The sequence below is a fragment of the Fomitiporia mediterranea genome (assembly GCF_000271605.1).
Source record: "Fomitiporia mediterranea MF3/22 unplaced genomic scaffold FOMMEscaffold_1, whole genome shotgun sequence".
NCBI classification, from domain to species: Eukaryota; Fungi; Basidiomycota; class Agaricomycetes; order Hymenochaetales; family Hymenochaetaceae; genus Fomitiporia; species Fomitiporia mediterranea.
In genome coordinates, this window is record NW_006760386.1 from 4,593,662 (window position 1) to 4,614,376 (window position 20,715).

Consider the following 20,715-nt stretch of genomic DNA (forward strand, 5'->3'; position numbering starts at 1 on the left):
ATTTAGACTAGTTTATAGTATTGTACAATCAGTTTTAGGGCTAGGAAAACTCATATACATGAAATATAGGGAAAACTCACATATTGTGTTGTATCTTACTCAATTTTTGCTCATTTTACTTCATTTTTTCTGGAATATGAAAGATACTTCAAAAGTATAATTTTTACAACTTAGATCATGTAATTTAGTTAAGTATTAGTTGAATTATAGTAGATTTTGTATTTGAGTGTACTTAGTGTGACGAAAATCACGAATCGCGCGTGTGACAATATTTATGAAAACGACAGTAATCCAATAACTTGAATAAAGGAAGATACTGTGTTTACCGTGGGACATTAGTTGATCGCAAATGCCGATCAACCAGAGATACTTTATCTGATTTATCACTTACTGTAACTCGGCCCATATGAATCGAACCGACTTATACGAATGTGCGGCTTATGGCTCTTGATGCCAGAGACTAACCGACCACGATGGAGGAATAATTCAAACCCAGGCCTGTCCGCGGCGTCTCATGGTAAGGTAAAACACATACCAGCATGATGCAGTGATGTGGTTCAACGCTACTTTGCGGAACCATAGAAAGCAAACGTACTATGTAGGGGCGAGCAGGCGATATTTCAGCAAACGGGAGGTCTGAAAGGTGGTGTAACGCTTTCCCTCCATGCCTGTCACCCCGAAACGCATGTTAAGCTCATTACCAGCACTTCTATGGTTTCGGGTGGAACGCTTTTTACGGGAGAGAGGTAAAAAATCAGGAAAGGATATAGAATACCTTTATGATGATCCCCTGTACAGAGAGATATTTGAGTTCTGCAAGGTATGCCCAGTAACTCATGATTTACGTACATTGAAAAGAGGAAGCCTAACTACGCTGTAGTTCTTCATGCGGGAATCTATAAAGTGCGTTGTCAATCATTTTCAATACGTTACATATCGTAACTTATACTTGCAATTATCAGGTACACGATTGAAGACTTGCAGCAGGTCTGCAGCTCGCAAACACTACCGTCGTCATGGATTAAAAGAACAACGATACTAATACCAATAGATGTTTGCAACAAAGCCGCCGAAAAGCTCATTGAAGTACTAGGTGGGGAAAGAATAACACGCCAGCTCGTTGGGGGAACGATATGGTGGCAAGTGCGCAGCACCGGTGGGTCAGTCTCTTTTACTGAACTTTGACAGTTTCCTGTTCTTAACACCACGCAATGTATAGCGTTAGCGCCGAATGGATCAGTTTAAGGGATAAAGAAGACATGAAGCACAGAAGATCGCGAAAATTTAGACGCCCTTCACCAGAGCCTGCGGGCAAAGATTCTGAATACGATCCTGACATGAACAACCTACCATGCGTATTATTCTTCCACGGTGGTGAGTACGTCATTATTATTCAGTTGTTCGAATGTTGATCAACATATGCAGGAGGTTATTTTATGGGTAGTGTTGATCAAGAGAGGTGTATATGCTTTTGTGAAGATTTGAGTAAATATTGACGTTACATAGGTACTCGACTGAGCATATGGCCATTTATGCTGGCTGTCGAATACTCACTATTTCATATCGACTTGCCCCTCAGTACCCATTCCCTTGCGCACTTCAGGATGCTTTAGCTGCATGTACGTTTCAAACTTCTCTTAATTGAGAATTCCCCCTCAGACAAACTTTAGATTTGTACTTGGTTGATCCCCCGTCCGGCGCGAAGCACACCGTTCGTCCGAAGCAACTAATCATTTCCGGGGATTCTGCAGGAGGTGGCCTCGCTCTTGCACTACTCCAGGTCATACGCGACCTGGGTCTGCCTCGACCTGCTGGAGGCATTCTTATTTCGCCCTGGTGTGACCTAACACACTCTTTTCCTAGTGTTCTTACCAACACAAAGACAGACTTTATCCCCAAATACGGGCTTTCAATTTTCAGGCCTTCCCACCTATGGCCACCTCCATCTGATGAGCAAACAGCTAATATGCATTCAAAGATCCGTTCACACGTCAATCAGGCGGCAGGTCGAAAAGGACGTACGCCCTCTACTAGTCACGTGAATCGGGACTCTCGAAGCGACTCCACCAGCCATAGTGTTCTTAAATCTTCGAAAAGGGCCTCTACGGACCCCACAGAAAGCAGAGGAATGAATGCTACTGCTACCAGGAATTCAGGTTCATCATCATCGCTAAAACGCGGTCAAGAGAAAGCTACAGCTGATTGCGTGCCATCGACCGTCTTGCCAAGAACGGAGAAAAGTGAAGATAAAGTACTACGTGCGAGGAAGAACGACGGAGGAATTTTAGAAGTGAAAGACCAAGTACACATGTATGCACCGAATAACCTTCTCAGACATCCGCTCGTGAGCCCGGCCTTATCGTACCTTGGCGGACTCCCGCCACTATTAGTATTCGCAGGTGATGGTGAGGTTTTGCGGGACGAAATCATTTATACGTCAGTATCAGAGTTGCTAAAACTCCAGATTTGTGCCCGCTGAACATAGCTTCTTAGTGCCCACAAAGCCGCTCACCCCAAATGCTACCCAGTACATCCAGAAACAAGAAAGATGTATCCTAAATTTAAAGGTATTGAAGAGCACTCCAAACCGACAAAGGTGCATCTTCAGGTTTACGACAGTTAGCCTTTCTTTTTGGCTACCGCAGCTTCATATTTTGCGGCATTAATGACCATCACTTTTCCAGATGCTCCTCATGTCTTTCCATTACTATGTTTCCTCTGCGAATCTGCGAAGATTTGCTTTGGGGCTATGTGGACGTTCATCGACATGGTGATTGAGCCATTGAGAACGGAAGGTACTTCACCTGATCACAGTGATCAGTGCTCTGTTATGGAAGAAGAAGTTGAAGCCGATAGAAGCGTACGATTTGCGGATGACTGGAGGCTCTACGAGCCGCCTACAGATGGCGAGAGTAACCAATTTAGGGATAATACAATGATCAGGATTCGAGTGTCCGCAAAAGGAGAGGTTCGGCCACTTGAGCGGCAAAGCGAATTACCCGCATGTACCTTGCCCTCGGAAAACATTGGCGCAATAGATGAACGCATACTGTGTAGGTATCTTGAAGGGACACAGAAATGGAAGGAGCGGTTCTCCAAAACAGAGAAGCATATTCACAAAAAGCGTGGAACGAGTCTGAACTATGTGAAGAATGCTCCTCCAGGCGATCACAGACATGAAAAGCACTCGGTACAGGACAAGGCTGGAAGGCAAGCTAATGACGGTGCGTCTGATACAAGCTCCATTTCTCACCAAGAAGATGTCCCGCATTCCTCAAATATGAACTGGGCGTGGGCGTGGGCTGTCAAAGATGACGAATACCCACCCCCTAGCAGCATTGTTGCAAGACTTGATACGAAGGAGGCACGTCAGCTTGCCAAGATAGCGGAAAAGCCATGCAAGGATCCGACCAAGACCAGACTATGGTCTAGGATTATTTGTGATACTAAGCCTGACAGAGACGGGACTGATGGAAGCAAGCAAAAGACAGCATCTGGCGATGCAAGGGGGCATTCCACACGCGGCTCTGAGAGTGAGCTGACAAAGTCCGAGTCGCATGCTTCGTTGGGTGACCGCAAAATAAGGGGCACATTTACATTGCTTTCGAGGAAAAAGAACCACGACCGAACGTCAAATCATTAGTCGAGAAGACGAAAGAGAAGAGAGTTATACCCCGATATTAATCAATCGCAAGGACATGCTGAGTGAGGACAGAATTATTGAAGCAATAGCAATAAGTATAGTATAGTGCATGAATGCACAATATGCTCGACCGGCTAATTATTCCATTTATTTTGGATTACTCTTGTCGTGTATTTCCACGTCCTATCTCACAATATATTGAACTTACAATAGAATATTCAAAAATCTTTTGTGTTGATTTATCCACCAAGATCCTTTATCACAACATTTCTTCTTTTGGAACTCGCGTAATCGGGCCGGGCCGACTTCGCTCCCAAAATTCAGCATTGCAGATTCAACGCAGAACTACTTCGACGACTCCCTGCGGGCTCATACGTTGCCACCAACTAACGCTTATTACTGCCTTTCTGAGTATAGTCTGTTGCGGGTGTGCAATACCCATCTTCCACTAGCTTTCGAAGGCATACTGCAATCAGTATGCGGCGTCCACTTACTCCTTTTCCCTTGGGCGCCACCCAGCAAACCGTAAAGAAGTGAGAGCTATGCGAAGACGAGGCTAGCCTAATCTACAATGCACTTCTGATGAGTATTGGACTGTAGATAATGCAGTTTATCTCAAAACGAATGTGGAGAATCACTGGAGATTGCCTTTAATTTGCCAGGAATACTGATTTGCGTACCTTGCGAACAGAGCGCCACCCCCGCATCATGTCTACAGAGTTGACTCGTCATGTTAGCTTGAGAGCTGGTCCCTGGGCTCTACAGAGTCTTGTGAAACATTATTTCAGGGACAAGAAGAGCAAGGCAAAAGAGGATGGCGAATCTTTGACTGATGATCTGCTTTATAACGAGATATTTCATTTCATCAAGGTACGTTCGTCACCTTTCCACTTGACATGTGTCGAGAAGTATCTAAAAGTGATATGTAGTCGATGGTCAAAGCGGCTACCAAGTTCGTTCCTGGCATATCTTTATACGCCACACGATCTGACATTTTTAATAGGCACACAATTGAGGATCTACAGCAGCTCACCAATGCGCGAACGCCAACGGTACCTTGGATGATAAAGACTCCTGTGGTCATACCAATGGAAGTGTGCGAAGAGGCTGCGAAGAAGCTTGTCGAAGTCTTGGGTGGTGGGGGAAAGACGCGCCAACTTGTCGGTGGAACAGTTTGGTGGCAAGTGCGCAGTATCAGAGGGTTATTCGCATCATTATTACGCCTCGAAGAATTATCGGATATTAATATAATTAATTGACAGCATAAATGCCCAATGGATCGTGGCGAAGAAGGATCACCAGCGTATTAAAGAAGAAAGAAGGGAACGACGAAAGTCTGAAAAATCCAGAAGACCAGTTTCGGAGAATGAGGATGAAGTGTCTGAATACGAGCCTGAGATGAACGAGCTTCCGTGTATCTTGTATTTCCACGGCGGTATGCTTTGTACTCTCCAGATATTGGCTTGGAAACTGAGAATACTATACAGGAGCGTATTTCTTTGGTAATATTGATACCGAGAGGTATGGGTGAATTTCTGAGGATTGAGTAAAAGCTGAAAACAAGTAGATATTCGATCCAACGAATGAGCCGCAAGTCTAACTGTCGCATCCTCACGGTATCATATCGACTTGCTCCTCAATACCCATTCCCCTGTGCCTTGCAGGACGCTTTGGCCGCATGTACGTTCCGATACCGCGCGATCGCTAATTTCTTCTCAAGAAACGAATTTTAGATTTATATTTAATTCGTCCTCCATCGGATGCAAAGCATGCGCTCGTTGATCCGAAGCAACTTATCATTTCAGGAGATTCATCCGGCGGTGGTCTCACTCTCGCTCTTTTGCAGGTGATTCGTGATCTTGAACTACCCAGACCAGCTGGTGGCATCGTTATATCGCCTTGGTGCGATCTCACACATTCTTTTCCTAGTATCCATACCAATACGGATACGGACGTTATCCCAAAGTACGGACTTTCGATTTTCAGACCTTCTGTTCTGTGGCCGCCTCCCTCTGATGCGCATACGGATGAGATGCAGGCTACGATTCGTAGGCATGTGAGTAACGCATCGGGTCATGGTCATAAAGGTCGAAGTCGTCATGGTGAGAGGCACACCGATCATGGGAAACGAGATCATGCCAGTGCGTCAGGGAGTAATGGGCCTAATGCATCGAAAGAGACACTAGCAGATCTTGCGAGGAGTGGAGACGTACGGGCCGCAGCCGTGAAAAAGTCGGGATTGTCCTCGTCACCTCATCGGGACAGTCAGCATAAAGCACCACTGAACACGGGCTCGTCGGCGTCTTTGCCGATTGCGGGTAAGACGAGCGACCAAACAATGCGTGTGAAGACAGAGAACGGTGATGTGCTGGAAGTGCATGACCAGCTGCATATGTATGCGCCTAACTCACTTTTGACGCATCCGCTTGTGAGCCCAGCGTTGTCTTACCTTGGCGGGCTTCCTCCGCTGCTGGTGATTGCAGGTGATGGTGAAGTCTTGAGAGACGAAATCATATATACGTCAGTGGTTTCATAATTCCAAAAGACGCTACGATCATGGTGACTTATTCAGCATTTTAGAGCTCACAAGGCTGCTGATCCTAAACGATATCCTGTCAAGTCCGAAGCAAGGAAGCTGTATCCAAAATTGGAAGGCATAGAAGGGCGGTTTCGGCCGACGAAGGTACATCTGCAGGTTTATGATGGTTAGTCCCTCTTACCCGATTGCATTGGCCGTGTTTAAGCTGTTTTGAATATTCTTTGCACCTATAGACGCAGCTCATATTTTTCCTGTCATCTTCTTTCTCTGCAAGTCCGCACAATTTTGTTTCGACGCGATGACAACGTTCAGCAAGTATGCTCTCGGGACGCTTCCTTCGGAGACGGAAAGTAGCACGGATGACGAAGCTTCGCCGAAAAAACAGAGAGCTGAGAGATCAGGATCCGTTTCCGGTACTGCTCCGAAGGAATCAAGGCGTAGCTCTGGAACTATCGGAAGAGCCATTGACTCTACTGGAAGAAAGAGTCAAAGTCAGTCAACCACAGGTAGTGACAAAAGAGCTTCGTCCCAGATCAAGAAAGTGAGGCTTGCAGGCGATGCAAGTGTATATCAACAAATACCGGAAGGGTCTAATTCGCCATTCGTGGGGCATATAATAAGAGAGCGAGTCTCCGCACAGGGCGAGGTGCGCCCACTTGAAGAACCAAGCAAACTGGGCGCGTGCACAATGCCTCTAGAAAGCGTTGGTGTAGTGAGTGAACTCGTGCTACGCAGATACATTGAAGGAAAAACGAAGTGGAATGAAAGATTCGCAAGAGGTAAGGGGACGATTAAGAAGAAACGCGAGACGAGTTTGGAGCATGTAGAGAAGGTCCCTGTGAAAACTATTAAAGAGCTCCAAGAGAGTCTTTTACAGAAGGGGGTTGAACAGCAACAGGGTGGTGCCACAGCTGAAGCAGGAGCCAATGCCAGTCGTTCGGAGGCAAGTTGGGTATGGGCGTGGGCAGAGGACCCAGAGGAACGTCCGCCTCCAAGCAGTATCGTTGCGAGACTCGACACGAAGGAGGCGCTTCAGCTATCCAAGACGGCAGACGAGCCACCTGCAGATCCTAGCAGGACCAGCCTGTGGTCGGAAATTGTGCGGAGAATCGGTAGTGGTGGCAGTGAGAAAGGTGGGTCCGAAGTGAAGCGTCGTGGATCTCAGCGAGCGTCAAAAAGCGGACGGGCTGAATCCCCACATGATTCTGATCACCAGTTGGAAAAGACGCTATCACGGAGTGCATCACAGACACATAGGCATTCGAGAGGATCCGGCTCGCATAGTCACTTGAAGCGAGACTCAGAGCAAGAGCAATCACCGAGGCAGAGTACAACGCAACATTGAGTGCATACCCACGGTTCGTTGTGGAGTATTCTGTAATCATAGTAAGCATAGTAAATGGATGATAGTGTCGGAAATATGATAGACTTTTTTGATTTTTCTTCTTGTGTTTTCGGAGAGGGATGGAATTCCGCAGAAAGAACAGGAAACAACCGGAAAGAGTTATATTACGTAACACAACCAATCAAGTCGTGGGAACCGGGGACCGGCTTACAAGAAAAAAATTGGAACGTCACTCACTCGCCAGTAGTCTTTCCTCCTCTACCACCACCACCACCACCTCCTCCTCCTCCTCCGATATCCCTCACAATGTTCTCTGCCGCCCGCCATGCTGTTCGCCCCCAGTCGCTGCGCTCAGGCGCATTCGCGCAGATCCCGCGATCTATGATTGCGCGGAATATGAATAGCAAGGTTAATGGCCCCGTCATTGGTATTGACCTGGGTACGACAAACTCTTGTGTATCTATCATGGAGGGCAAAACTCCCCGTGTGATTGAAAATGCCGAGGGTAACCGGACAACACCTTCTGTTGTTGCGTTCACGAAGCACGGCGAGCGTCTTGTTGGTCTGCCTGCAAAGCGCCAGGCCGTTGTCAACCCGCAGAACACCGTTTTCGGGTTCAAGCGACTGATTGGCCGACAGTTTAATGACAAGGAGGTGAAGCAGGACAGGGAGCACTGGCCATTCAAGATTGTCCCTCGTCCCGACGGGCGACCTGCTGTGGAGGTCGACCAGGACGGCAAGAAGAGTCTCTACGTATGTATTATTTGTCAGCAGATACGCTGAGACTCATTGACCCCTTTTTTCTCAACTTAACTAGTCGGCTGAAGAGCTCTCGTCAATGGTGCTGACGAAGATGAAGCAGACGGCTGAGGCTTATTTGAACAAAAAAGTGAAGTAAGTGGGAGCTTTTTTCTTCGCGCTATTTCCGCGGAATATTTATTTCTCCTTTTTTCCACTTTTTCTAGCCATGCTGTTATCACCGTCCCGGCATACTTCAACGATGCTCAACGACAAGCAACGAAGGATGCAGGTCAAATTGCTGGCCTTGATGTCCTTCGTGTTATCAATGAGCCGACTGCAGCTGCTCTCGCCTACGGTATGGATCGCACTGACTCAAACGTTATCGCCGTCTACGACCTTGGTGGTGGTACCTTCGATATCTCCATCTTGGAGATGCAGAAGGGTGTGTTTGAGGTGAAGTCGACGAACGGTGACACTCACTTGGGTGGTGAAGATTTCGACCACTTCCTCGTTGAGTTCATCTTGAAGGAGTTCAAGAAGGAAAGTGGTTCCGACTTGTCGTCTGACCGAATGGCGATCCAGCGTATTCGTGAAGCGGCCGAGAAGGCGAAGATTGAGCTTTCGTCGACACAACAGACGGAAATTAACTTGCCGTTCATTACTGCTGATGCGTCGGGACCGAAGCACATCAACATGAAATTGCTACGGTCACAGTTCGAATCGCTAGTGAATCCGCTTGTCCAGCGTACTATTGACCCCTGCAAGAAGGCTCTTTCGGATGCTGGTGTCAAGGCATCGGAGGTTAACGAAGTTATCCTTGTCGGTGGTATGACTCGTATGCCAAAGGTTCAGGATACGGTCAAGGGTGTCTTTGGTCGTGAGCCCAGTAAGGGTGTCAACCCTGACGAAGCTGTTGCTATCGGTGCTTCGATTCAGGCTGGTGTTCTCGCTGGTAATGTCACTGATATCCTCCTTCTCGATGTCACACCTCTTTCGCTCGGTATCGAGACACTCGGTGGTATCATGACGAAGCTCATCTCTCGCAACACGACGATCCCGACCAAGAAGTCTCAAGTCTTCTCAACAGCCGCCGATGGCCAGACCGCTATCGAAGTCAAGATCTACCAGGGTGAACGTGAACTCGTACGGGACAACAAGCTTCTCGGAAACTTCAACCTCGTTGGTATCCCACCTGCTCCCAAGGGTGTCCCGCAAATCGAGATCACCTTCGACATTGATGCTGATGGTATTGTGAACGTCTCTGCTAAGGACAAGGCGACAGGCAAGGACCAGTCGATGACTATCGCTTCGTCATCTGGTCTTAGCGATAAGGATATTGAGAAGATGGTTGCGGATGCCGAGCAGTTCGCTGAGGCGGATAAGACACGCAAGCAGGTGATTGAGGAGGCGAACAAGGCCGAGTCGGTGTGCCATGATACTGAAAAGGGTAAGCATATATTCTCCCTGCAATTTTTCCTCCCTTCTAATGAGTTTGCTTTCTGTCTATGAATTATAGCTTTGAACGAATTCAAGGGCGACATCGAGTCAGCAGACAACGAGAAGATCACGAAACTCGTTTCCGACCTGCGTGAACTCGCTTCAAAGGGTCAGTCGGGTGACGCTTCCATCACTGCAGAGTCGATCAAGACGAAGATCGACGAGACTCAGCAGGCATCTTTGGGTCTATTCCAGAAGTTGTATGAGAAGCGTAACGCAGAAACTAACGCTTCGTCATCGTCATCTTCGTCGGAGTCATCTACGGAGAACCAGAGTACGGAAGAGAACAAGGAGAAGAAGGAGAACTAAATAACTCTCCTATTATCTTTTCCGAATCTCGAATTTCTCCCGCCTCGGTCGCGTCCACTACTAACTAATCTGCTCATTCTCACTACCTTGTCCATATCCTCCCCACTTACCACACCTAGACTTCCCCTGTCCATCAAAAGTAGTAACTTTCGACATCATGCATCAATATCTTATAGTACACTAGCATCTCGTATATTCCTTGTCTTTCCTTTTCTCTACTTTCCCTTCTTTCCTTTTCTTCGATGCGCAGTAAACAACTGAGCGGCTCGCCGGTTTGTCGTACGTAGGGAGGAGGGAAGGAAAGTTGTTTTACAGCCCCACTCAGAACCTACACTTCTAACTTTTCACTTTTTTTACACAAATTTTCGACTTTTTTACGACTCGTTCATGCTATTCGTTTTGTGCAAACTAACGGAAAGAAATGATAAATGTTTCCTGATTGTTAGAGTCGTGAATATTTGGTGGTGTGATGACGTGGCATGGCGTATAAAAATTAAAATTAAAGATTGGAAAAGGGTCAAATATTCAGCATGCGTCAGTTTCTTCTGTGAAGCCACTAGAATGTTTATTTCTTTGAGAATGTTATCTTCTATTTTTGTATGAGCACGTTGTGAATAGCTGGGCAAGATATGGTTTCTACACAAAAGCAGCACATTAACGGTAACAGAAAACACGTTGACAAAATTGCAAGAAATATCCGGTCAAGAAATATCCGGGCAAGAAAGATCCTGGAGAAGAGGGTCCCCGTTCCACTTTCGTTTTACTATTCATTAAAGTCTCGACTTCGCAGTTGTACTTCTCCCATCACCATTCGCAGTAGAAATGTCGATACCCTCACGTTCGAGAGCCTTTCGTGCAAGTTCGCCGAACAATGGGAAGAGTTGGACGTGTATGCTTGCTTTTTCGGAGCTTGCTTGACGGAGGGCGTAGCGTGCGGCGATACCTTGTGAGATGATTGATAACTAAATAAAAAGCAAAATAAATCGTTCATAAATATTTGTTCGCAATCAACAGCTTTGAGAGGAGAAAGGGACGGAAAATGAGACGTACTCGGAATACCATCCAACTTCGAGCGAACACGATTCCTTCCACCGGATAACTTTGGTTAGTGAGTGAACAGTATTCGCGTTCGAGTTCTTCTATCGAGGCGGGTATTTGTCCGGACTCGAATGTGAGAAGGGAATGGCCGAAACCTGCGCCGTCGTCGGGTATGTCGTTTGGGTTGACAGACCAGGGCATGAGGAGATTCGCTAGGTCCACTAACTAAACAAGCAACGCGCGTCAGCATGAAGAAACGGATAAACATATCAATATGGAGGAAAAGAGGAAAGACATACCGGGCTGCCAAGTGTACTCAACTCCCAATCAAGAATTCCAATAACCCTATTCTCAGTGGGATGGAAAATTAAGTTATCAATTTTGTAATCTCCGTGAACTACACGTAGTCCGGTTTTACTTTCGTCGGGGAGGTGAGCGGAATACCATCTGATCATCTCATCGAACCCAGGGATCTTTCCTGTTGGTTTACCGGATTCGACATCGATGGACTCGGCCTGGGCGAGCGAGACTCGAGAGAGGGAACTTATTTGCCGTGGAAAGTAGGGTGTGTTGGGACCGAATGTTGACAGGCCGATTGCTTTAGGGTCGAGTTTAGAGAGGGAGGATAAGGCACGAATAGCTGCTAACCAGCTAAATGAAAATCATATCTTAGTTCGCAGGTTATCTTCAAATGGCATGCCACATTACCATTCTCGCCTATCCTTCGAAGAGATCTGCGGCATTCGTATGTAGGTGAAAATCCTCCCTTCAAGGAACTCCATAATATAGAACGGTGTTCCGATAACATTTTCGTCTGTACATAGTACAATCGGTTCGGGAACGGGGACGCGATCCGCAGGACGAGTATCCGGTTGCGAGTTGTGCGTGTGAAGAGCCTTGAGGACGGTATATTCGCGTTCGATTTGATGTGCTGTCTTGCTGATGAGTTTCCCTGCTGGCTTCTTGCGCAATACGAATCGCGTATTCCTGAAGACGAAAATAAGATGACTTGGGGGCAAGAGAAGTTAATTTCACCGAACCTAGCGTCCGTCAAGAAATATGTCGGATTGGACTGGAATCGGAGAGTCGTCATTTGAGCCTCACTAACCAGCATTGTGTAGGCGCATAGTAGTGACATACCTGCCCAAACTATGCAATGTACTTCAAATACACACCACATGTCCATGACTCTGGAGAAGACTCACCTTAAACTGCTTGACATCCACGGGTGTTGTAACAGCCTTGACATGCTTTTCAAGGTATGCATTGAGCTGGTTAACATCAATGTTGGCTCTTATTTCGCCTATCTCTCCTCCAATTTTAGTGTCTTTTGAGGCAGACATTGATGTATGAACAAGAGAAGGCAGGCTGGGCGCGACGGCGCGTGTCATTGGAACTGGAATGACTTGTGGTACCGGCAACCGAGTTGCCGGAATGAAATCAAAAGTCACGTTACCGTAACGCGTTGAGTTCAAGCGGAGAATGAATTTATCCGCCCTAAACAGAAAAAAAATTAATGCCAAAAAGTGCCCACATCACGTACCAGCTGAAATTGTATCAGAATAATCAAATAAAAGCCATCATAGCATGTGTGACGAAACATTATCAGATAGGTACAGACAAATATTGTAACTTTGACTGTGTATATTGATCAAGATTCGACACCGTGTCGCTTTCAATTCCGAAGGCCCTTTAGCGTCTTAATCACTCTACTGCGGTCATGACAAATACATGATACAGCGCATGTCATCCATCAATAAAGGTATCTGAATCCTTTCTTTCTCTCCATAGCCTCTTCTAGTGTTATGCCCTCCAGGAGAGCCGCATCTTCAACGCGTTCACGATTGGCGTCTTTAAGTGCCCCGAGTTCATCTTCATCCAACCTCTTGTTCATACGCTTCAGCATACAACGCATAACTACGCGAAACAATACTGTTCAGAACGCGGGAGCTATATATCACAACCAGAGCGAACACACTCACCAAATGCAAGGAACGAGCTAAGCACCATCGCTGCGGTTCCTATAATCATTGATTGATGATACAGTGGGGCCCAAGCGGCTTTCCAAGTGTATGACCCGATTCTGAGGTAATGTGTAAGTCTGTCATTTAAGAAGTGTCTGAAGGAGACTCACAGGTTTCCCACGTTCCCAATACCCGTGACGATTCCGATTGCAGCAGCTCTCTTTGCGGGAGGACGCGGAATTGTATTGGATACACACACAAAGATCATTGGGAGACCTGAAATTAAGAAGTCAGTTGTTTTGTTTGACGCCGAGATAAAAAGTGAAGTAAATGATAAGATAACATACTTGCGTGACCAGCAGCCAGCAGGAATAGAGCAACGTAGCGGCCTCCAGTGACGAGCGTTGACAGTCCGATAATGAAGCCAATGATTGTCCCCCACTGTGAATTAGATTGATGGAAGAAGCGTTCACCAGTTTTATCTATATGGATATTGAATATGTCTTCATGCGCCACCAAAGATATTGCATACCTGCATGATATCCGTTTATGCAGGTAACGGTAGCACCAAATACCCATGGCGGCCTTCAATACAATTATGTATCAGTGGTGCATGCAGAACAGTGTTGTAATATATCCTTACGCAGCCAGAAGCAACGTAATAGTGGTGTCAAATCCAAGCGTCGCTGTTAAACTTCAGAACCGTCAGATCATGCCAGCAAATTCTTGGGCCACTTATCACCTGGGGAAAAAGTTGGTGAATGATAGACCGAGATACGTGCTTAGGAGCATGATAGCGAAGATAGAGACTTTAATGTCTCTAACTGCCATTTTCAGTCCCATCCACATTCTAAAATAACAATGAGGAAACAGATTTCTAATCCAGTAAGTAAAGTCGATGCTTACGAGTCCTGGGCGAGATCTTCATCTGCTTCGCCGGCATCCTCAGAAAGACGCGCTTGAGCAAGCTGACGCTCAGCCGGAGACAGCCAACGCGTATTGTTCGGCTGTTAAATTCTGAGACAGATTCTAGTTTTGAGAGTATAAATACTCACAAGGTCGGGAAGAGACCATCTGTGCAACTGTAGTCAATAAATTGAATTCACGTATTTAACTTATACTTACAATGAAAATAGTCCGATTATAATAGTGATAGCTCCCTAAATTATCGGTTAATTGTGCATGCGAAAGGCAGGAAGCCTTCCGTGATACCTCAATAAAATACAACCTTTGGACGTTAAGTAGGCTAAAGACAGCAGAAAGCATTTATGGTCACCATCTCCATCCCCTGATTCCGCGTTTACCTTCCATGTTCGACAAAATCCCAGCAGCCATAAGCTAGAATGGCAATTCCGTAATTTAGACACACGAGGATTAGGAAATATAGCAACTCACACTGCCGAACGCATTTGAGCACATAATACCCGCGAGACCAATCGATGTTCTTAAAGTGAGTTCCTGCAAGGCCATTCAAGTACATCTAGTTTAGAAAACTCGTCTCCAGAATTGGCAGTTATCCACACCTTTCGAGTATACCATCGCGAGAGGAAGTAGCTGGATCCTGGGATAAAGACAGACTGTCATAGAATGGCGATGAGCCTTGTTTGACTGAAAACGATACTTATCTGGACACGCACTTCCGAAAGACCCGTCAATAGGCGGCAGATGAGGATTCCACCATAATTTTGAGTTATCTGACCAGCACAAGGTTAAAGAAGACGGTTTCCACATTGAATGCTTGGTTAAGCTTACCCCGGTCATAGCAGTTGTCAATCCCCAGGCAATTACACATAATCCGATGTACTGCGACGGTCTTTTTATTGCATATTTGCATTGCAAATTCATTGAGTAAATGTTACTCGAACGAGATTATCCAAGCCATACCTTTGAACGCGGTTCAGAAGCTGGGATAATTATCAATTAGCAATTAACCACGTCTCTGTCGCCGTCTCAAAAGCATTCGCGCACCATAGTTGAAGGTACTTGGGCCGCACAGTACAGTGTAAAGAAAATGGCGACCACCGTGTCATATTGGATATCTGGACATACACGTTGATGAGGACAGTACGTTCGTGCAGCATGTCTGTATGTATATGTTGAGATAATCGCTCGTACCTGTGAGACTTAGGTCATGTTCTAATCCTTTCAGCCTTGCCGTTGAAATAGCGTTTCTCTGCATTCGAGTGAGAAAAGATAGAGTTGAATGTTGCAGTAGACGCACGTCAATATAATCCAACATGTATATGAGAACGATTGTCGGTATGAGTCGTAGGTCCAACTTGCGCTTCAGGCGTTTCTCAGCCACACTACGATCTCTTGCTGATGCTACGGCTGGATTTGATTGACCAGTCGACCCTTCTCCCGATTCTCGTGGTTTCCAGGACTCAGCTGGACTGCTGAGCAAGTCCTGCATGGCATGTTCGACAGAGTGTTTTTCGGCACGATGTTCGTTCATGGTGGAACGGTGGAGGGCAATATCGCATCGAACTGTCGAGCTTGTATATATTTACTCCGTGAGGTCCATTCCCAGCGAGAAGCAGCAAGCCACTTTTCCAGATGCCGTCAAGGTGGAGTTACGCTCCGAGTCTGACTCCTGACGACTTCGACCTTCGATGAAACATCGCTGACTATTTCCGGGACCGTGCCTCATCCAGAATATTATAGGCTTGTAGTAATGTCAGCTAAAATTCACAGCATGAGAACTTTCAAAAACAATAGACGACAAAAGAAAAACAGACGAGACTTGACCAGGTTCCACACCAAAGGTAAGTCGCTATTAGATTGTTCCCGTGACAGATTTACTATCGTACCTCGAAATAGTCGGGTGTCCAGAGTAATCCTATACCCATTACAGCTTCTAGGGCGGAAATCACGCGGATAATAATAAATACACAGGCGGGGACTTTCGGCTTCTTACAAGATAGAATCGAATGCATTCAATCATGTCGACATGTGGTCCATTGAAAGACACCTTCGCCTGTGCCAAGTGAACCGAATCATCCTCCCCGCTCTTGCATTGATTCTTTGACAGCGGGCGGGGTTCCCTGTTATTCATTGAGACTGAGTACGTATTTACGAGAATGGCAAAAGGGTACGCACATGTCACTTGCTTCTTTGTTGCCGATAGGAAGGTGACTTTAAATAAACACTGGGTAATAATATCACAGTCTAAAATGCGACCATAGGGATCTCATAAGCCAGGTACCGCTCTCACATCGGACCTTCTCTGCGCGAGCGATAGCTGAAAGCGCTCGCTCCGCCGATAGAGCAACGCATCTTAGAAATAAAGAAGGTATCCATTGGACCAATCGTGACGCATTAAGCTACAAGCTGTTCCGGTAGCATCATGCCGCATCCGAGCCCTGTGCTGAGGGAACCAGAGAAGCAGATTCGGCTTGAGCACGGCATTTAGAGCTTGCATGGATTTCGGCTGCAATGTTCCGGTCGTAAGTAAATCGTCTTAAATTAATCCCCGCCTTGTATTCTCCGTATTATTTCGTTACACACTAGCCTGTGCAGCATGCAAATACTCGAGTAAATGGTAGTGGAATGGTAGGGAGTTACGTGGCATACATATTTCTGTAAAAACGCGGGTGATAAGGATTGAGTCGGAGTCTAAACTTTCTTTGTAAAACTTTCACCGTTTTTGTTCACTACTCCAACGTGTTCAAGCATTAAGGTTGTAGGGTTCACGGAGATGCTTTGACGCAAGTTATATCGTCAACTTTATGAAGGAATTTCAGATTGTCCATGCACAAGAAAAAGGACCGGATTGGCATAACGTTCCTCCTTAATAGAGGTACCTAAAGCCTTTCTTTCTTTCCATCGCCTCACTGATTGTGATGCCTTCCAAACGAGCGGCATCCTCAATTCTCTGACGCTGTGCACCTTTCAATGCGCCGAGCTCATCTTCGTCGAGTTTCTTGTTCATGCGTTTTAGAATGCAGCGCATAACTAAACGAAAAGAAAAGAAAAATCCCGTCAGTTCAGAAGAGTCAATTCGAGTACGTGAAATGGAACACGCTCACCGAACGCAAGGAAAGAGCTGAATGTTAAAGCTGCAATGCCTATTACCATGGATTGATGATATTGTGGACCCCACTTCGCTTTCCATGCGTACGAACCAATTCTTTAAATTTTCTCAGTTTTCTCATTCGGGATTAAGAAAGCTAGTTACTCACAGATTACCTATATTTCCGATTCCATTGACCAGACCTATTGCGGCGGCACGCTTTGCTGGAGGGCGCGGGATAGTATTTGATACCCATACCAGAGTAAGAGCGAAGCCTATGCAGAGAACACTTAGATATGAATAAAGCAACTAGTCCGTTCAGAGCAGACTTACCCGCGTGCCCACTTGCCATCAAGAACAACGCGACATAGCGTCCTCCGACGGAGAACGTAGAGAGAGCAATGATATAACCTATAATCACTCCCCACCACGAGAAGCAAGTGTGGAAGAAGCGCTCTCCCGTTCTATCTGGGTGAAGTTGAAGCAATTGCAAGGCAGGAGGGTGTATATTATCTGATTCGCGTACCTGCATGTAGCGCATTGACACAGCAGACGATGGCAGCCCAGACCCATGGTGGACTGGCTTATGCCTGAGGTTTGCATCAACGCCGTAGGTAAGTAAATGACGTACGCAGCCAAAAGCAAAGTAATCGTAGTATTATATCTCAGTGTCGATGTCAAACTAAGTTTCGTTTTATTTTGAATTTAAATCAAAATGTGCGGTAAAAAGACTTACGTCGGGAAGAAGTTAGCGAATGACAGACCCAGCAACATACTCATTGTCATCATGGCAAAGATGTAAACCTTGATGTCTTTAAGCGCCATCTTCAAGCCCTGCAACATGCTACCGACAAACAAAATCGTGAATCAATACGTAGGCAAACTCCTGGGAGGTTCACTTACGATTCCTCGGCTAGGTCTTCGTCTGCCTCACCTGCATCTTCTGCAAGACGTGCCTGAGCCAATTGGCGTTCAGCAGGTGATAGCCACCTTGTATTGCTCGGCTGATAATCTAGTTAGATAGAACTACAGAACGCGTGGAAGAATAACTGACGAAATCCGGGAGGGACCATCTGTACAAGGGGTGAGACTGACGATTAAAAGATTACAAAACGCTTACATCGACAGCAGGCCAACAGTAATGGTTATTGCGCCCTGGGCCAGGAATTAAATTTCTTGGATAGCGTGGAGAACCGAGTGCGAGAATTACCTCAATGAAGAACAGCCTTCGTTGATTGTTAGTTCCAGAATGTGTCAGATTGCGTTATACACTTACCATCTCCACCCTTTGATTCCTCGCCTCTCTTCCATGTTTGAGAGAATACCGGCGGCCATCAGCTTGAAGAAGTCCTTCGTTAGTAAGCAGAGGTAGGAAAATGTAAATGAATACCTACACTACCGAAGGCGCTGGAAGCCATCATGCCCGAGAATAAGATAGAAGTGCGGAACGCCAACTCCTATAATACATCAATATCGTATAAATCAGCGAAACTATCTTTTACAGAGTCGATGTGTGGTGTAACCTTCCGTGTATACCATCTTGAAAGAAGATAAACAGTACCAGGGTAGAAAGCGGCCTAGTGAATATGTCAGGTAATATTCAAGGCTGGGAACTCTGGAATGCACACAGACTTCAGGAATACCAAGGACGACCCGGCAAATTAAAATTCCAGCGGGATTACGCGTGACCTATAAGTCCATAAGGTCAAAAGTGATAAGGTTCCCGGTTACCGAGATTTCTTACTCCAGTCATTGCGCTTGTTAAACCCCAGCCCATCACACAGAGTGCGATATATAGGGAAGGTCTAGGCAGTCGACGAATTCAGTAAGAGAAATGGCGAATCGATATAATTTTCTTCTACACACCTTGGCACACGGTTTAAAAACTGTTTGAGACGTTCACATGACATTAGGCTCAATCAAGAAGCGAAAGAGCATATTTTTACCTACCATATTTGATGGAATCTGACAAGTGCAGTATGATGCATAGAGAATAGCCACCGCGGTATCATATTGTATATCTGAATAGAAGAATGAGCTTCATTTTCTTAGCAAGGGACGTGTTTCGAAGCTCACCTGAAAGACCGAGATCGTGCTCAAGACCTTTCAATCGAGCGGTTGTGATCGCACTTCTCTGCACGTAACAAATAATCAGCGTACAGACAAGATAAGAAGTTAAAATACTTACGTCGATATAGTTCATGATGTATATCAGAACGATAGTCGGCATGAAGCGCATGTCCAACTTGCGCAACAAACGTCTTTCCGCAATAGCACGTTCTTTCGACGATGCGATAGCGATCGCAACGGAGTTCTGGCTTCCCTTCTCATCGATTGAGTGAGGACCACTAGAATTCGCGGGAATTTCGTAGACTTCATGGAAGCTTCGCTCTGCCTTTGGTTTATCGGAGTCGGCTTGTAAGTCCATGATGAACGGGAGAAAAGCTAGCGAATATTACCTGCAGCTTGAGATATAAGTACGCAGTAATAAGCGGAGCTCCTGACCCCGCAGCGCCAGCGATGAAGCATCAAATGTTATCCCGAGTGCCGATACATTGGATGGATGGAAGCAAAGAAGCATCAATCCCATGACCTAGGTGTTCCGAGGTGGTGAACGGGATAATAGAAACTACTCAGCATGTCCAGATAAGTTGAGCACGCAATACATTTGAGCTCCTCTGTTCAACCAACGGTTTCCATTGGTAGAGACGGCGTTCTTCATCAGAGTCTGGCCAAGAGAGAATGACATGTACCGCCTGACTAGGACCGAAAGAACTCTGATTCACGTCGTGCACCTAGGTCCAGTCCTAGAGTTTTAGTGAGAAGCAACTTCGAAGGGACAGTGCGTGTTTTCTATAGCGAGGTTTTTGCCTCAAAACATCGTTGTCACCCGCGCTTATCCGCTTATCTACTTCCACTGCAGTGTGGAATACACCGGAATGAAGCATTGTCCATCGTAGTCCTTCAGGGGAACAGAATGTCGTCAGCTCTGCTAGGCACACATATGTCAAGAGTAAGCTTCCATATAGCAGTAGATGGCATGTCCTTATCGCGACTGTAAAAGGAAGTGAGCGAAATATTTCGGTCTATATGGGACCTGATTGTCTCCGCGGTGGCAGTTGACATGTTCCAGAGGTCAGCATTACGAATATCAGCCACCGAGGAGAACGCAAGGGCCAAGAAGTTTAAAGATGCGAGAAAAGCACAGTTTAGACGAAAGGTGCACAGATAGGTTGAAATGTACTTATCCGCGGAGATGTGGCAGCGGGCTGAAGTTAATATGTAGAGAGCCAGAAATTAGCACTAACGATTGTTTCCGGGGAATATTATGCGAACTAAATAAAATAAAAAATATCATGCATAACAAAGTACACGGTGAGCAAAGCGAGGCAGAAAACGTTAAAAATTAATAAAATGGGATTCTGCTCTGCAAGCATGAAGTCAGATCACTTCCTTTTTCACATCAGGCATTTCACAATTTCTTACCTTAAAAAATAACTTACATAATGTTACTGTCGTTTTCATAAATATTGTCACACGCGCGATTCGTGATTTTCGTCACACTAAGTACACTCAAATACAAAATCTATCATAACTCAACTAATACTTAACCAAATTACATGATCT

At 45.9% G+C, this 20,715-nt stretch overlaps 6 protein-coding genes across 6 annotated transcripts; 3 read left to right on the forward strand and 3 right to left on the reverse strand.

The window, feature by feature from the left end:
• Positions 1-612: 612 nt before the first annotated feature.
• FOMMEDRAFT_164793 (alpha/beta-hydrolase) lies at positions 613-3,643 on the forward strand (the record flags this gene model as incomplete). Its single annotated transcript, XM_007261906.1, has 10 exons — positions 613-643; positions 705-820; positions 881-903; positions 963-1,160; positions 1,220-1,374; positions 1,426-1,459; positions 1,507-1,619; positions 1,671-2,436; positions 2,494-2,618; positions 2,685-3,643. The coding sequence occupies exons 3-10, from the start codon at positions 887-889 to the stop codon at positions 3,641-3,643; spliced, it is 2,367 nt and encodes a 788-aa protein (XP_007261968.1). The 5' UTR covers positions 613-643; positions 705-820; positions 881-886.
• A 708-nt stretch (positions 3,644-4,351) lies between these two features.
• Positions 4,352-7,598, forward strand: FOMMEDRAFT_101433 (alpha/beta-hydrolase; the record flags this gene model as incomplete). Its single annotated transcript, XM_007261907.1, has 9 exons — positions 4,352-4,551; positions 4,647-4,844; positions 4,906-5,078; positions 5,131-5,164; positions 5,208-5,323; positions 5,377-5,796; positions 5,920-6,163; positions 6,224-6,348; positions 6,416-7,598. The coding sequence occupies 9 exons, from the start codon at positions 4,352-4,354 to the stop codon at positions 7,525-7,527; spliced, it is 2,622 nt and encodes an 873-aa protein (XP_007261969.1). The 3' UTR covers positions 7,528-7,598.
• A 202-nt stretch (positions 7,599-7,800) lies between these two features.
• FOMMEDRAFT_138072 (heat shock protein) lies at positions 7,801-10,400 on the forward strand. Its single transcript, XM_007261908.1, has 4 exons — positions 7,801-8,280; positions 8,345-8,421; positions 8,493-9,715; positions 9,785-10,400. The coding sequence occupies exons 1-4, from the start codon at positions 7,834-7,836 to the stop codon at positions 10,072-10,074; spliced, it is 2,037 nt and encodes a 678-aa protein (XP_007261970.1). The 5' UTR covers positions 7,801-7,833; the 3' UTR covers positions 10,075-10,400.
• Positions 10,401-10,696: 296 nt separating this feature from the next.
• FOMMEDRAFT_116452 (kinase-like protein) lies at positions 10,697-12,477 on the reverse strand. Its single transcript, XM_007261909.1, has 7 exons — positions 12,318-12,477; positions 12,253-12,261; positions 12,153-12,184; positions 11,821-12,099; positions 11,412-11,763; positions 11,125-11,337; positions 10,697-11,036 (listed from the first exon to the last, which is right to left on the reverse strand). The coding sequence occupies exons 1-7, from the start codon at positions 12,453-12,455 to the stop codon at positions 10,845-10,847; spliced, it is 1,215 nt and encodes a 404-aa protein (XP_007261971.1). The 5' UTR covers positions 12,456-12,477; the 3' UTR covers positions 10,697-10,844.
• Positions 12,478-12,865: 388 nt separating this feature from the next.
• FOMMEDRAFT_150675 (MFS transporter) lies at positions 12,866-15,531 on the reverse strand (the record flags this gene model as incomplete). The annotated part of the gene is made up of 20 exons (XM_007261910.1): positions 12,866-13,029; positions 13,095-13,195; positions 13,247-13,352; positions 13,424-13,558; positions 13,609-13,661; positions 13,720-13,770; positions 13,819-13,926; positions 13,983-14,083; positions 14,132-14,150; positions 14,202-14,236; positions 14,289-14,304; positions 14,353-14,414; positions 14,472-14,534; positions 14,600-14,653; positions 14,714-14,770; positions 14,829-14,889; positions 14,961-14,980; positions 15,045-15,115; positions 15,192-15,249; positions 15,298-15,531. 20 exons carry the CDS (start codon positions 15,529-15,531, stop codon positions 12,866-12,868), a joined length of 1,569 nt encoding a protein of 522 aa, XP_007261972.1.
• Positions 15,532-16,866: 1,335 nt separating this feature from the next.
• FOMMEDRAFT_74827 (MFS general substrate transporter) lies at positions 16,867-19,516 on the reverse strand (the record flags this gene model as incomplete). Its single annotated transcript, XM_007261911.1, has 15 exons — positions 16,867-17,030; positions 17,105-17,205; positions 17,258-17,363; positions 17,422-17,556; positions 17,615-17,667; positions 17,696-17,752; positions 17,825-17,932; positions 17,992-18,044; positions 18,143-18,161; positions 18,209-18,243; positions 18,483-18,545; positions 18,721-18,777; positions 19,039-19,109; positions 19,165-19,222; positions 19,277-19,516. The coding sequence occupies 15 exons, from the start codon at positions 19,514-19,516 to the stop codon at positions 16,867-16,869; spliced, it is 1,320 nt and encodes a 439-aa protein (XP_007261973.1).
• Positions 19,517-20,715: the final 1,199 nt, after the last annotated feature.